General features: G+C 39.2%; 3 protein-coding genes across 3 annotated transcripts in view; 1 reads left to right on the top strand and 2 right to left on the bottom strand.

Annotated features, from left to right (window-relative positions):
* Positions 1-133, bottom strand: part of LOC108727092 (uncharacterized) — a 2,950-nt gene extending 2,817 nt beyond the window's left edge. Inside the window, exon 1 of the mRNA XM_018455014.1 lies at positions 51-133. Within this exon, the coding sequence (XP_018310516.1) occupies positions 51-90 (40 nt within the window). The 5' untranslated portion in view covers positions 91-133. The remainder of the gene's footprint in view (positions 1-50) is intronic.
* A 126-nt stretch (positions 134-259) lies between these two features.
* Positions 260-3,104, top strand: LOC108727095 (NADH dehydrogenase [ubiquinone] 1 alpha subcomplex assembly factor 3). The gene is made up of 4 exons (XM_018455018.1): positions 260-342; positions 604-699; positions 1,319-1,430; positions 2,640-3,104. The coding sequence occupies exons 2-4, from the start codon at positions 647-649 to the stop codon at positions 3,081-3,083; spliced, it is 609 nt and encodes a 202-aa protein (XP_018310520.1). The 5' UTR covers positions 260-342; positions 604-646; the 3' UTR covers positions 3,084-3,104.
* A 3,263-nt stretch (positions 3,105-6,367) lies between these two features.
* On the bottom strand, positions 6,368-11,957 carry MED26 (mediator complex subunit 26). Its single transcript, XM_018455013.1, has 4 exons — positions 11,618-11,957; positions 10,004-10,078; positions 9,079-9,336; positions 6,368-7,983 (listed from the first exon to the last, which is right to left on the bottom strand). The coding sequence occupies exons 1-4, from the start codon at positions 11,693-11,695 to the stop codon at positions 6,688-6,690; spliced, it is 1,707 nt and encodes a 568-aa protein (XP_018310515.1). The 5' UTR covers positions 11,696-11,957; the 3' UTR covers positions 6,368-6,687.
* Between the last annotated feature and the right edge of the window lie 3,297 nt (positions 11,958-15,254).

Below are 15,254 nucleotides of genomic sequence, written 5' to 3'. Positions count from 1 at the left end.
AGAGAGAAAGAGAGAAAAAGAGAGAGAGAGAGACAGCATCACGCGCTCACCTTTGTCCTCTTCGTCGAATTTCCAGCAGCCCTTGCTCATTTTCGATTCGATTGCTGCTCATCGGTGTTACATTGAAATAACGTTTCTTCTCGACGGAGTATTTATACGCGATATTGCTAAAAATATACTGAAAAAACGGGAAGGGGCGTCCATCGCGACCGAGTGCGCATCGCCATGATGCAAATTTAAATCACCGCGTCTCAATGAATTACGGATCGTCGTTTCTCGCTCGCGCGTTGAAGTTTTTACGGAAACGTCGCCGCGCGAGAAGAGAGTGTCCGACTTGTTTCGGTAAGTCGTCCAAAGATCAACGGAAACACGCTCGGTGGAAGTCGATTACAAAAACGAATTTTCTCACGCCGCCACGGCGTCAGAGGAAAGAAGAGAGATGGAACGAGAAAGAGAGAGAGAGAAGGAAACAGCGGTTGAAATCGGAGCGCACGTCCTAACCTATCCTAACCTATAATGTTTTTGCTGAATAGTGGTCCGTCACGCAATCCAACGCAATCGTAAAAAGTCAAACTAACCTGAATCTCCGTCTGGCTGCTGCAGATCTATACTTCGCGACGCCGTGGACCTGCCTCGAAATAATACAATGAACGTGATCGGCAGATTATGTCAATTGAGGCCAACGTTGCGAGGTTGCAGGTGCGTGATATACGAAACATGTGGAACCGGGTCGGATTGTTATAAAAAAAAGACAAAAGATTATTTTTTCTAACACCTCTGAGTATTGCTTGATGTTATTTAAGAGAATTTTTTACGAATTTTGTTACTTACACTGCACTAGATTAGTGCATATTGCACGAAGCTGCTAATAATTAATGTATAGGGAAATTAGGGAAATTAAATATAAAAAGATATGTAAATATTTTGAACAATTGACTACTTAATTGTCACGTTATTTAAAAAATATAAATATATCATTTCACTGTCAAAGTTGATCAAATTATGCTACTGCATTCAGATATTTTATATGATCAACCCTTTATGTACTAATTCAGTGTAGTGCGAGTGATTGATGACTGATTAAATGACTTTTTGATGGTAATTATTATTAAGAGAATTTTAAAGTAATTATTAAAACTGATTTGCGCGTATAAAATACATTGAGGAAAACGCAAATACAGTCATTTCTTTATTTAGAATTATAAAAATATATATACTTTTTTTCCTTAATTTTTCATTTTTATTCTAATTTTTCTAAAGCTCTTCAGCTCATAAAATCTTAAATGTTGGTTTCATCAAATATATTCGATATTTGTAGAAATTTATACCTTACACACGATAAAAATGCATACGAAGGACCTGGTAAAACCACCGTGACGTTCATCAGTAAGGAGATGGGCTCTCAAATCTACGTGAATCATTGTGACCAGGTAATCTCATTAATTTATCTAGAATAATGATTTATTAATCCTTAGTACACATAATTGGGTCATTTGTGTCCTGCATATTTCTTTTCTTTAAAATACTAGGAACATGTAATAGGAGCTGAATAATCTTTTCTTTTTTTTTTAAATACACAACTTCCTAGTAAATGAGAATGGATTAAAATGGATTGAAATTTTAATCCATTTGAATCCATCCAAATGTATACTTTAGCATGATTTCATAATCTTCTTTATGTCTTCTAAACGCCGATTCCGAATAGCAATTTCTCGGCAATTTTTAGTAAGGAGGTTTCCTGGACAAGCAAGTGATTTGCCATTGCCTTCCGAGGAGCTATGAGTCTACGAATTTTCAATTCTGCCGGAGATCGAACCCGGAATCTCTAAAATAGCAGACTAGTGTGTTGTCTGCTACATCAAAGACGTTCGCACGTCTCGTAATTCATGGTTTATTTTCACTTTTTTTAGATTCAATTGGATTGAAAAACTGCATTTCCTATTTACAATTTTGTATTCACGATGCATTTAAAGAACTGAATTTTTTTTAGATTTTAAAAGACATAGAAATATGCTTCATACATTTCCTATAAATGAATAAAAATGTATTAGGATTTTGAAAATTTAAATCTATTTCACTCCGTTCTTAATTATTGGGTTCATAAATATTTTTTAAAGATGTTAGAGTGTACGAAAGAATCATTTAATCATTTTTGTATTCTTGTAAAAATAGTGAAAATTAATAAGCTTTCTACAATAAGCCACTGTCTAAGTTTTAAGTCATAGGCCGGTATTCGTAGTCGATTTCTTATTTTAAGACCGTCTTAAGTAATATCTTAAGTCGCTGCTAATGCAGCCTTCTGATTGGTTCATGACTTCTTAAGATTGTACTTAAGATGGTCTTGAATATAAAATCTAACTGTGAATATCGGCCTTAAATCTTAAGAAATTGACCACAGTCGGATGTGAGAAAAATAATCGACTACGATTGGTCAATTTTTTACAGCTTAAGACTTAAAGCTTAGGTAAAGCTTATTGTAGAAAGCCCATAATCCAGGACACGAATGACCTATTGTGTATAGTAAAGCACCAGAAAATCATCATGTATACAAAGGATTCATCAATATCTTATATGAATCATCAATATCTTATATTGAGACAAAGTACATTAACTCCAGATTATGATTTCTTATTTTTCAGATAGGATTCATGTTGAATACCGGTATAAAAATATTGGGGCCAACAATTCTCTTTCCCAAACAAGCTATCTGCTGGAACATTCAGTCTGGCAAGTACATAAACGAGGCGTCGCTTTCGTTATTCACTGTCCTCGAGCCAAAGCCTGATCTCTTGGTCATTGGATTGGATGATCAGTATGATTTTGCTTATATGAAAAGTCTTCGAGAATGTGTACACAAGCTTGGAATCAATACGGAAATACTTTCCGTATACAATGCATGCACGGTGTTCAATTTCGTCAATGAAGAGAGCAGATTCGTCGTTGCAGCATTGATACCGCAAAAAGCATTTAAACGACCACTGAAATTACCACGGAGTGAACCTGCGAAACAAATAACGGACTCTGATAGTGCTAAAAACAGCAAAACAGACAGTGTAAAAACAGAAAGTATAAGAAATCGATAGAACATATATGTGACAATTTGGGAGAAGATTGTATTATATTGTATAATAAAATAACTTCTGTAAATTATACATATATATGACTACGAAACCATTTTGTTCTAATTGCTCAAAATAAAACATTAAATGTTTTAAGAAAAAGAGAAACAAAAGTTACAATTAAAATAAGTGTTAATATCATCAGAGAAAATCAATAAATTGCTTAAATTAAACTACACACTTTATAGATATACTTCGGTGAACTAAAATGACGTTGCGATTAATTATAGACATAATCGCTGCATATATATATATATATATAATGAAACAATTTTACGCGTAATCGCGCGGTTCAAACTTTGAATAAAACAGCCATCGGCTTAAAGCTTTTAAATATCAAGAATGTTTCAAAATCTGAAAATAAAAATAGAACGAATTTCATCGGCTCGACATTTGACATTTTGTTAACAAGTTCTTCGTAACATTTCAAATCGAGACTGGCGAAGTAAAATCAAAAAGAGAAATTTACAGTAATCAGTCTGTTCTCCGCTCGTTTCTATAAATTCTCGTGCATTTTCGTTGATTTGAAATATTACCAAGATAGATAATATCTTCAAGTTTAATGTTTTAAAAAATAAAACTATATGCGCTATATGCTCGAATTCCGAGATTCTTTGAAGAAATATACGGACGATCACATAAATCGTCAGCCACGTGAGACGCGAATTTTGAAAAACGGCGCGTCTCGTATTACTTTTACATAGCATCGATACAGCTAGTTGTGTGTCTTATTATATACCGATCGGAAAATTAATTTCTTAACGAATTAAACATACAGGCAAATTTTTTTTTATTTTCACACCGTTTTTCGCTACTTCTCGTTCCATGTGGGACGAAATGGTATATACAGTTTTTTCAACTGTCTGGAAAGATCACGTTACGAATAATAAACGATGCCTTTGACGGATAAGAGTATATTCAACTTGATTTATTTTCACACCAGAAATGTACAAGAGACGGGTCGTAAAAGCTCCGAGACTGAATGGATTATCATAAAACAAAGGGTTTGGAAGAAATTCGTGACTTGCCACTTTCAGAGCTTCTCGTAGCTTTCGGGTAATGGATAATTTGTATACTTAAATACAGTTTCTTCCGCCATGGCTCTTGATCTATATGTTACAGGATCCTTTGTGAACAATACGCACGTATTTCTCCAAGCGGACGGTCACGAAAAATTTTAAAAGGATGACGAGGATGAGAAACAGCTGAGAATTAAAGGACTTATCATTTCGTCCAAATGCAGACAGGTGGTTTTAACACAAATGTATTGAACGCAACTCTACAAAACAATTCTCTCGATTCTTTACTGGACTAGATGCTTCATCGTAATATTGAGTTCGACAGGGATCATTTCTGAGCAGGGACTCGGACCGAAATTACATTTCGGATTAAAATTGGTTAAGATTATGGTCCGAGGCTACACCCAATTTTCGGTTTCGGTTTCAGTTTCACTTCTTTTAGTGATAATAATGATCGTTACACGTATATAATTATCGAAAACCAAAACCGAGAAAAAAACCGAAATTCAAACGCTCCCGGTAACATTATCTAACAAAAGAACTGGAACTAAAAATTTGATTTAGCCTTTGAACTGGAATTTTTCGGTCCGAGTCCCTGCAGTCCTAAGGGAGACAAGCCAGGCACGCATCTGTTTCAGAATTTCGTTTTATTATAATTAACAATTTAATCTCGCTAATACGGGCAACTGAGAGTAATTCTCTACGCTGTTTTTAGTGCTCCAAATTAATAATTTAATTTGTTACTATACATACAAATTGTTTGTTCGCACGTATTTCTGTATTATATTCGACTTAATTATTTGAACGTTTCGGCTCCTTCCGAGCCATCTTCAACAAAATAATTCATTAAAGTATATCCGTCGACAAAGTTTTCATATGTAAATGTCTGAATGAGCGTCTTCTAAATTCCCGGTTGAAAGTGTACATTTTTTTGAACGCTATTGATGGCTGAAGACTATTAGCGAGATTAAATTGTTAATTATATCAGAGTCTAATAAAATATTATAGTTTTATTATAATTCACTCAGCTCTGCAACTTCATTGAGACACATCTTGTGTATTATCAAATTTCAGCCTGTCCGGTATTGCACTTACGAGAAAATTGTGTGTCGCGTCCGTACTTAATCGTTAACGCAGTATTTTTTCTCCGCCGTTTGGTGATGCATGATGTGTGTGACTTTACGATACGTCCGCCGTAAAACGCAACGCAAAGTGCAATAAACGAAAGAAATTTTGAGTAGAAAATCTCTATGACGCACTTAGACAAATATATTTTTTTTCCGCCCTTTCCTTCCTTTTCTTTTGCTTAATTAAGGCACCGGTGTACCTAACTTAGTGATAGCTTGAAGAAATCGCATTGCTTCCTACAGTCGCGCGACAGAATCCCTGTGTAACAGTCTTGTGAAATACTTGAAGAACGGCAAACGTCTTATCTTGAATCTTGTTTATGCATTTATGTCTTTTTTTTATGTCTGCATGTTTTTCCACGTGTTCTCAAGTGTAATTCTCGCATCTGTCTTTTTAGCGTCTCTTCCTTTCGTTTCTCTCGACAGAATTTAGGATTAACTCTATGTCTGGGTTGAACACGGTGATAGATTAAAAAAAAGAAATGTAAACCAATTTCTCGCAAGTAACACCAATTAAAGCGCAAGAGAAGCGACCTGTGTCTTTGAATACTCAAAAATGAGAAATCAGGAGCCATATTTTGACGCCTATTTTTATTATTGTGTAAAAATAATGCAGTACTCGTATCGCAGCATGCGTATCCCGCGGTATATTCGTTATTCCATATCTGTGTAATTTATATTTTACAATTAACAATTCATCCCGCGTATACAGTGCGATTACAAAATCAATCACGTTGCTGTTTTTGCCATGATAATTTAGCATTGATTCTATTTTTTTCCTAATGGTCTCTTAATCTCTTTATCGTTAGCACAACGATAATAATGATAGTGACGATGGTTGTGATGATGATGATGATGATGATGATGATGGTGACGATGATAATGGAGTGATGATGGCAATAACAATAATTATGAGAGTAATGGAGGGGGAAGAGGAATAGAAGCAGAGAACAGTACTAATAATTCACATAATAATACTAATAACAATAATATTAATAATAATAAAAAGGAATAATATTAATATTATACAAGTTATAATATTAATATTATAATATAATAATTATAATACGACGATGTTGATGTCGAAAACGATGATGACGGTAAGAAGAATGGCTATTTGCCGCTCGGGGTTGCACTTGTACGATCAGCGAGATAGCGGCTATATTAATGGGAATGATGATGACAAGAAGAATGGTTGCGGTATAGTGCGCCAGCGTAAACAGAAATGAAGAGCACAATCAGAAATCGCAATAGAAATCGTTAGTTTTAAGACCAATCTCGACCGAGTGATTCGCCTCGACCAGCTTGACTGTTTTTAATCATCTAAAGATTCTCCTCACAATTCTTTTTTCAAGGAGGGAGGGAAAGGGGGGGGCGAGAAGAAGGGACAAAGGATAATAATAGAATAAGATGATAAAATCACTAATCGATAATAACATAAGGCATTATGTTGAGGATCTCGCCCTGGTAACTGGGCCTCGCTAGCATCTGATGCCACTCCCGAAATTCCACATTGTCAGTTTGGTTGTTATGCACACTTTTTACACTATCCACGTTCGACAATCCTGACACTCTGTTCCCTCCGTCCCTGGCATTCGAGCGCTCGTCACCATCGGAACACGCGGTCGCCATCGACAGTCTTGGCTGGAAGTTCCCGTTAAGTCCTTCGATACACTGTATGTGTAACCTCTCGAGATCCTCGGCGGTAGCATCCCGCGGTGGCGGAAAACATTCGGCGTCGTCCCGCTCTTCATCTTCACCCCAGTCTATCGAGCTGGGATCTAAGGGCGGTAATTTGGCCAATATTTCCTCGACTGTGAGGTCCCGTTGCAACGGTGATCGACACGTCGACGTCTCGGCGGTGGTTCCTGATATCCTATCGTCTTCACGCAGCCTGTCCTGACACGACTCAGGCGAGGGCGACTCGCGACAATTCTCCGCGGCTCTCAACCGAGCCGCTTTTTGCGTTTTGCCAGTGGACGTATCCGAGGAGGGCAGACCTCTGTGAAGACTCTGGGAGTTCTTCTGGCTTGAGCAGCGCAGATGCTTGGACACCTGCTCATTGTTACTACCTCGCAGAACATCTTCCGTGCTCGGCGGTTCCGCGACGCTTTGACTAGGTAGGGCATTGGCGCTGCCGATGGGGCTACAATTACTTCCGCGCGCCTGCAAATCGGCTAGTAACTCTTGCGTGGTTTTCAGTTTCGGATTCCTCGAGATACTGGCCAGCTTCTCTTTCACGCTGTCCTCCAGAAACGATTGTCGCTTCGCGGACTTACTGCCCTTTTTACGGCCGCGCTTCTTCGGGCCCGACTCGTCGTTCGTAGTCTCGAGAGAAGTCTCCGCGAAACAATCGGAGATTCGTTCCTTCAGTGTAGGGCTAGGCACTTGCGAATTTAAATTACCACTTATGTTTTCGCCGTTGAGTCGTTGCTTCTTGACTTCTTCTATCGTCGACTCAGTTCCATGCGGCGATGGATAGTATTGACATTGGTCCTTGCTACTCTCCTCTTTCCGTAATCGCTTATTAGAACTGTGTGTACGCGGCACCGCTTCCGTTACGTGATTCTGATTCGAGGTACCGAGTACTGGGGACGCATTCCTCGAACAGGAACTTATCCTGTGATTGATGGTCAGGGTAATTGACTGTTTGTTGTTCGAAGACGCGTTAGGAGATCGTGAATGGTCACTGTGCACAGATAGTGCCGGACTGAGAACCTGTAATCACATACTCTCGATGCTTAATATAATCAGTGGTGTTTCATTTCAATATACAAACTCGTGATATATATATATGTAGGTGATTCAAGTCAAATTAGAACTTTTATTTTTATGTTCATGAGAATAAAAGTCCCGGTTTGACTTAAATCCCCCACATATATGAAATAATATTAAATGCTGGTCTGTTCGAATTTATTTGATTCCAAAATGTAAAATAATTTACATTTTAGAATGCAAGCTATCCGGCCGGAGTAATATTTTTCACAATAAGTTTATTACAGTTTTTTTAAGATTAAATTTAGGAGAATTATTAATGTTTTAGATGGATTGTGTGTTGAAAATCTGACAGTAAAGGCACGAAATCATATTTCTGAATAAATTCATTTAAATAAGAATACATATACGTATTAGTTCAACATCTAACTTTGACAGTCAAGCGACACTTCTCGTATTTAGGTAAATTATTTTCTTACTAACATTTTATTTAAAAACTCTTTCTCTGGTATTTGATGATTTTGTATGTTAATGTAAGATTTTTTCTCATGAAATTTTTTATTTTTTAACAAAGAATTTGTTAAATAGATACACTTTTGAAATTAAACATGAAACTCGAAATTAATATATGAAAATCAGGTAAATGAGAGTATGGTGCGGTACTTACAATTAGTGTACAAATATTATATAAATATGTAGATAAAATTATATCGACTTGCTTTACAAATTCGTATGTCTAATAAACATCAATAGCAATTGTAATGTAAATATTGTTTGGCGTTAACATCCAACCTGCTCCCTAGCCTTTACATACATATATTTTCTATTTTGAATATATCGTATTCATTGAGCCTTTTTCGTTTTATTATTTTTTCAAAATTAAATTCGTATTTATTTTTTTATTTTTTATATTTTATTATGTATTTTATTTTTTAAAGCTTTTTAATTACATTGACTGAAACTATAATAAATTTCATCATATAATAAATCATATAGTAAATTTGAACAGACCAGCAGGATTAAACGTTTTATAAGAAATATTTGGTTTTCTATCGTTTCCTTGATAATAATCAACTTTTCTTAAAAATTGTAACTTACTCTGAGAGGAGTGGCATCTTTCAAGGGTAAAGGACTGTGAGGCTTAAGCTCTCGCAACGCAGGACTCTGTGGCTTCAAATTCCTCAGGGCCATCTCTTTCGCACCGTTGAGGGCCAGGGTAGGCTGACTCGACATAGAGTGTACCGTCGGTAAAACCATGTCTCGCCAGCGGCGTACCAGATCTTTCGCACGCTTGGCCAAGGCTTCATTACTCGTTTTTCGACGAAGTTCATTGATGTGTTTTCCAAGTCTCGTAATCTATCAAAAGTAATTACGTTAGAATACCTTTATTCTTTGTTCTTGTTTCTTTTAGTATTCCACTAATTAATTAGAAATTTTCTGTTGAGCATAAATATCGATTTGATGATTAAAAAACTAGTAAAATATAAAATAATAGTTATTAATAGACAAATGTGCATGTACATACATACATTAACTGATTCAAATTGATGTACCTAATTAGTTGAATTTTTCATTTATTTCATTATAAGAAATTATAACCTATTAATGTAAAAAATATCAATAAGTTATAACTGCATTTAGCAAAAATATTATATATAAATTATACTTTTGTTAAGGATTAAACCCTCATTAAACTTGCAGTTGTATCGGTAGTTGCATAAATAATTTGCAAAGCTTATTTTTGTATATAAAATAAATTATACAACATACACAATATTTGGATTGTTACAGATGTAATGACTAATTACATTATCCAACTAATATCAAAATAATAGCTTTTTTAATTTTTATTGTAATTCAGTTATAACATATACTTAGGTTTACACCCAACTTTTACATTTATCGATAACACTATAAAGTGGAAGAACGTAAATATATAGAATGAAAAAGAGGACAAGTTATCGCTCATTAATAAATTATATATATACATTATAAAATTGCCAATAATTTATTTAGTCATTACCTCCAACACTTCTTTAGTGACTGTCGTCTTTTCCAATGTCGAAATGACATCGACAACGGCTCGTATATCGACGACCTGAAATAAAGACGAGTAATTTTTAACATATGTTTATTTAATTGTAAGCATTAGAAAATTATAATCAGACTTCAATTCACGAGGTATGGGATTTTTGAAGGGAAGATCCTAAAAACAAGTTCTACACGTACACGTACACACACATACGTATTCAAACGAAACACTACATATGCAATCTACATATGAGAATATATATCTATATATACGTATGTGTGTATATGTACACATACACATACATACCACACACACACACACACATATACACACACACACACACACATACATATGCACGCATACGATCATCGCGAAGAACGTTTCATTTAAAATTATGGCCTGTAATCACAGGAGCCTCGATAAAAAATTTGACTTGAAGTGAATCAAAATGAATTTCGATTAAACTTCTTCGATTCGATCAAATTTCCGACCGCGGAAGTTGCATCAAATTGCCGAACGGTGTCAAACTCTGCAATGGCATTTTATGCGAACGAAATTCCTCGGAGCGAACGGCTTCGAGAATCATCAGAATGCATTTTTGCAAAATGCAGAATATCGTGCACATTTACATACGATATCCTCGAACAATTTTATCGGGTGAACAGCATGGCTGTCTCCGTGCAGAAACAGGCCAAAATTACCGTCTGGCAGAAATTTCTCGAAACCGTATTTCGAAATCGAAGTGCCGATCGTCCGTTTCTCTCGACGAAAACGTGCAGAATTTTGAGTAATCGAATTTCAGACAAGACCATGGACAATGACGATCAACGGACACATCATCGAAGGAAAGTAGCGGCGTTCGCATGATCGGACCTTCCTCGCAAATTTACGATACTATGGTGCAACGAGAGAAGGAAAACGCCGAGCGAGATATGCACGAGAGAAGGCAGCATTGTGGCATTACATCGAATAATCACGTCGGCTTGCGCTAAAGTGCATCATCCTGATTGAGGTTATGTATCCAGGTAGTCGAGAATGGTGTAGAACGCGCTCACCCGCACGTCATTACGTTACGTTACTCCCGACTCGTCCTTTTTCCCTCCCGCATGTTCTCTCTCTCTCTCTCTCTCTCGCTCTCTTTCTCCCCCTCGCACGTACACTACGGCGGCGGATGAGCGCGTGCGAGTGTGCGTGCGAGCGAGCGAGGGGGCGAGCGAAGAGGCCATACGTAGTGCGCGGCAGTGCGCGCGGATCGCCTGTCCGTCGCATCTCCGTGAGGCGGAGAGAGGAACAGTGTGGCTCTCGCGGCGCGCGACGGCGACGACGACCGTGGCCGCGGCGGCACTCATACACTCGCGGCCGTCGCGGCCGCCACGCTTACGACGGGACACACACTCACACGTACGCACGCACACACGCGCGCGCATATACGCGCCATACACATACACGCTGTCACTCTAGCGGGTACTCTCGCGCACGTCACTGGTACAGGCAGCAACACGGCGCACGGGGGATCGAGAGTGGGCCGATAGCCGTTTGCGCGTACGGACACGGAGACGGCGCGGTGCATCACGCCGCGACACACCACACTCCGCCTTTACTTACATTGTATTCCTTGTCAAGGGATTTCAACAATTTTTCGGTCAGCTCGCTGCAAATTCTCTGCATCGGGGTATCGCGCATGGGGTCCCACCACGGGGGGATGTATTGTATTAGGATTAGCGGAAAAATAGAGTCCTCGCTCCACGCGTATATCAGAGAATCGGTCGGAGATGCGCGAGACACGAGGGAGACTCGCAATGGCGACTACCGAACTGTGCGCTCCACCGTCGTTCGCATGCCCTCCCTGCCTCCCGAGTGCCTCCTAGTCGCGGCCCATGCATCGTCCCTACCCCCACCGCCGTCGTGCCGAAGCGCCACTAGCGACGCGAGTGGCCGCCCGGAGATCGCCGAGTCCTCCCGAGCGCCCCCTTCCCTCACCTCTCCGCGCCCATATCGGTCGTCCGCCTTTCCCCGCTCGTCCCGCCGATCCCACGCACCGATCGTCTCCCCTCCCTCCTCCCCCTCTCCGTTGCCACTTTCGGCCGTGTTCGCGTCAGTTCGCACTCGGTGCCACTCCGTGCGCTTGGCGCTGCTCGACGCAACGGCGCACCAACGGGTGGATCGCTGGTCGTGGCGTTATCATAGAGCAGCGACGAATTCGAATAAATTGCACCGAGAATTTTTAACCCCGTCCACGCATCGCGCCACCCTCGTATTTAGCGTCAAATGTGACTGTGGGCCCCGATTGCATACATATTGAAATAATTTTCATATTCGAACAACGGAAAGAGGTTTAGACGGTAAATTCCGATATACCGAGATATATCGGGCGTAAATTCAGTTGTATGTATCTCCTACGTGTTTTAAACCGCCAAGGGTAGTGATGACTCATCGTATCCGATGTCAATAAGAAACTTAATCTTCCTCGAAATCGCGGCCCACCAGCGTTCACGCCGATGAACCGACCAGTGTACGGGGTAAGGCGTTCGAAATTGCCAGCCTGATTTACGTCGATATTTCACCGTCTGAAAGGAACGGGTCGAATGTAGAAAGATCTCGTTTCCACGCGTCCATATCCTGTAATCGGTGTAACTCTCGCTCCGGACCGAGTTTTTCCGATGGAACTGTACAATTTGCATAAATCGATTTTTCCAAGCATTCCAAGCGTGCAGAAATGCCAAAGTAAAACGGAGGATTAAGTGCCTATCGAAACATTTCATATTTTATTCTAAAGTGAAGCTCGCTTTCTCGATCGTCGCCTTGATATCGCTCGATACTTCTGTACACGCAAACATCGTTTTGGAGTAGCTATAGGTATCTAGAATGAAATCACATTGGTATCGTAATGTATTCAGCTCTCGAAGCGACTTTTACATGACCCATTTTTCTCGATAGATAATATTGGCATAATCAAGGTGATAATTTCAAGCATCTCACCCTATATCCGAGGTTCTTCCTCTCCCACCTCGTAACCATCTATTACGATGAAACTACATCGGGGTCATACATAGGCGTAGAAATGTGGCTGCTGGATAGCGTAAAATGGTAGATAAAATTGAATAAGATTCGATTTAAATTTCTGTCTCTATTATCATTTCGATAGAAATTCTATCGTTCCTCGATGGACAAAAGGAACTGTCGAATTAATGTCTAGGTAAATGGGTAACTGTATCGCCATATCGCGTTGCTCGGAGAACGGAAATCCCCCGAATAACAGGAACGAGATAAAACGTGGAACTGTGGAAGTGAGGTGCTCGACGTCAGAGGGAGAGGAAGGGGGAGAGAAAGAGAGAGAGAGAAATTAAATAAGAGGGGAGAGGAAGATAGAAAGAGGTCATGTGCATCGTGGCTGATCGTGGCATAGTAGAGAGATTACAGAAGCGAGCGGTATATTCGCGTGAGCATTTAAGATTTTGATAACGGTTGACTACCCATGTGATGTAGTGAATTTGCATACTTCTACAAAATTCTCGTTACAATTCATTGCAGCTCTGGATATTTTATTTTACAATGATCACGAAACATGATTCGCGTGCTTTGTAAAGATACGTGATTACGGCGCGTCCCGAAACCCGTCGAGCAACGTCCGTCCGGTCCGTCGTAATTCTTTATATGGTCTTTTTTTTGGTGGGCCCGGAAACATCCGGTAGATGGCGATAGATGAACGTTCCGAAATCTATTTAAAGAAGACTTATGCGGGGTCTACAATAGAAGTCATAGCAGTTGGTAATCTTGAGTCGTAGAAAATTAACCAATCGTAGTCGAATATGATTGGTCAATTTTCTAAAGCTGATTCTACATTGATCGCATCGCAGCGTCGCAAGCATTGCGGTCCAATCAGAGTCGAGCTAGCTTGACGTTGATTGGACCGCGACGCTGCGATGCGATTAAAGCTGGTTCTACATTATTTACAATTATTAGTAAGAAATTGACCAATCAGAGTCGATTATTCTTTTCACAATCGACTGTAATTGGTCAATTTCTTACTCTTCTTAAACCATGCTTATTTCGCATATTGTAGACGCGCCTTTTCTGTACTGCTTATTACCAGCGCGAATTCTGATTGGCTGCTGCTTTCTGCTTTTCTATCAAGGTTTTTACCCTAAAAATTAATGAATATCAGGGTACCGTCACATGTGGCGTAACTTACGTCAGCCAATCAAATCATTTCAACTAGAATAACGCGTAGTACCTGTTGCAATTTGATACGATTGGTTACCCCGGATCTACAATAAGTATTTTAAATCTGAAGTCGTAAGAAATTGACCAATTACAGTCGAATTCGAGGAGAATAATCGACTATGATTCGTTCATTTTTTAAGGTTTATGGCTTCTGTACACTGAACGCGGAAACGCTTGCTGCGCGGCAAAATGCGACGTGGTGATCAATGAACATGTCAGGAGCTGTAAGCTTATTGGCTACCGCGTTACATTTTGCCGCGCGGCAAGCGTTTCCGCGTCCAGTGTGCAGGAACCATTAGGGCGCGTTCACACCTTGACGGAAAAGCGGAAAAGCAGTGACCAATCACAAATCGCGCTGGTAGTAAGTAATATAAAAAAGCCGAAATTGTCGAATACCAGCGCGAGTTCTAATTGGCTGCTGTTTTTCCGCTTTCTGCTTCTCTGTCAAGGTGTGAACGGGCCTTTACGCGATACGCGGCAAATACGGCTCATGGGACTCCTGCGCATTGGTGCAAATTAAAGCAGTACACAAAATAACGTAAAGATATACATATAAATAAACATAGAAATCGATTAAATCGTGAAATACCTGATACATTTTATTGTACTGTTAAATAAAATATGTATTTCATAATTCGAAATATTTGTATTTCATTTTTATACTCAAATTAAATCAGTGTACAACGGTTTTAATATGCACCAGTGCGCACCAGTGCTTCCAGGGTGCGTTCCAAAACTCGACTCTATCAACTCCGAGTATCTTTTATCCTTATTCAACATTCGATGAAGAACAAGGATAAAAGATATTCGGAGTTGATATGCTGGATTCACACTGCATCCGATTTTCGTCGTACGCCGCTCTGCAACCAATCAGAAAACAGGATTCCGATGAATTTTGCTTCGTATTACCCCGGATCTACAATAGGTGTTTTAAGCCGTAAGAAATTGACCAATTACAGTCGAATTCGAGGAGAATAATCGACTATGATTCGTCCATTTCTTATGGCTTAATGCTTAA

This window comes from Mycetomoellerius zeteki, unplaced genomic scaffold (genome assembly GCF_001594055.1).
Source record: "Mycetomoellerius zeteki isolate Tzet28-1 unplaced genomic scaffold, Tzet1.0 scaffold47, whole genome shotgun sequence".
In the NCBI taxonomy this organism is placed as follows: Eukaryota; Metazoa; Arthropoda; class Insecta; order Hymenoptera; family Formicidae; genus Mycetomoellerius; species Mycetomoellerius zeteki.
This window is presented reverse-complemented; position numbering and strand designations above follow the sequence as displayed.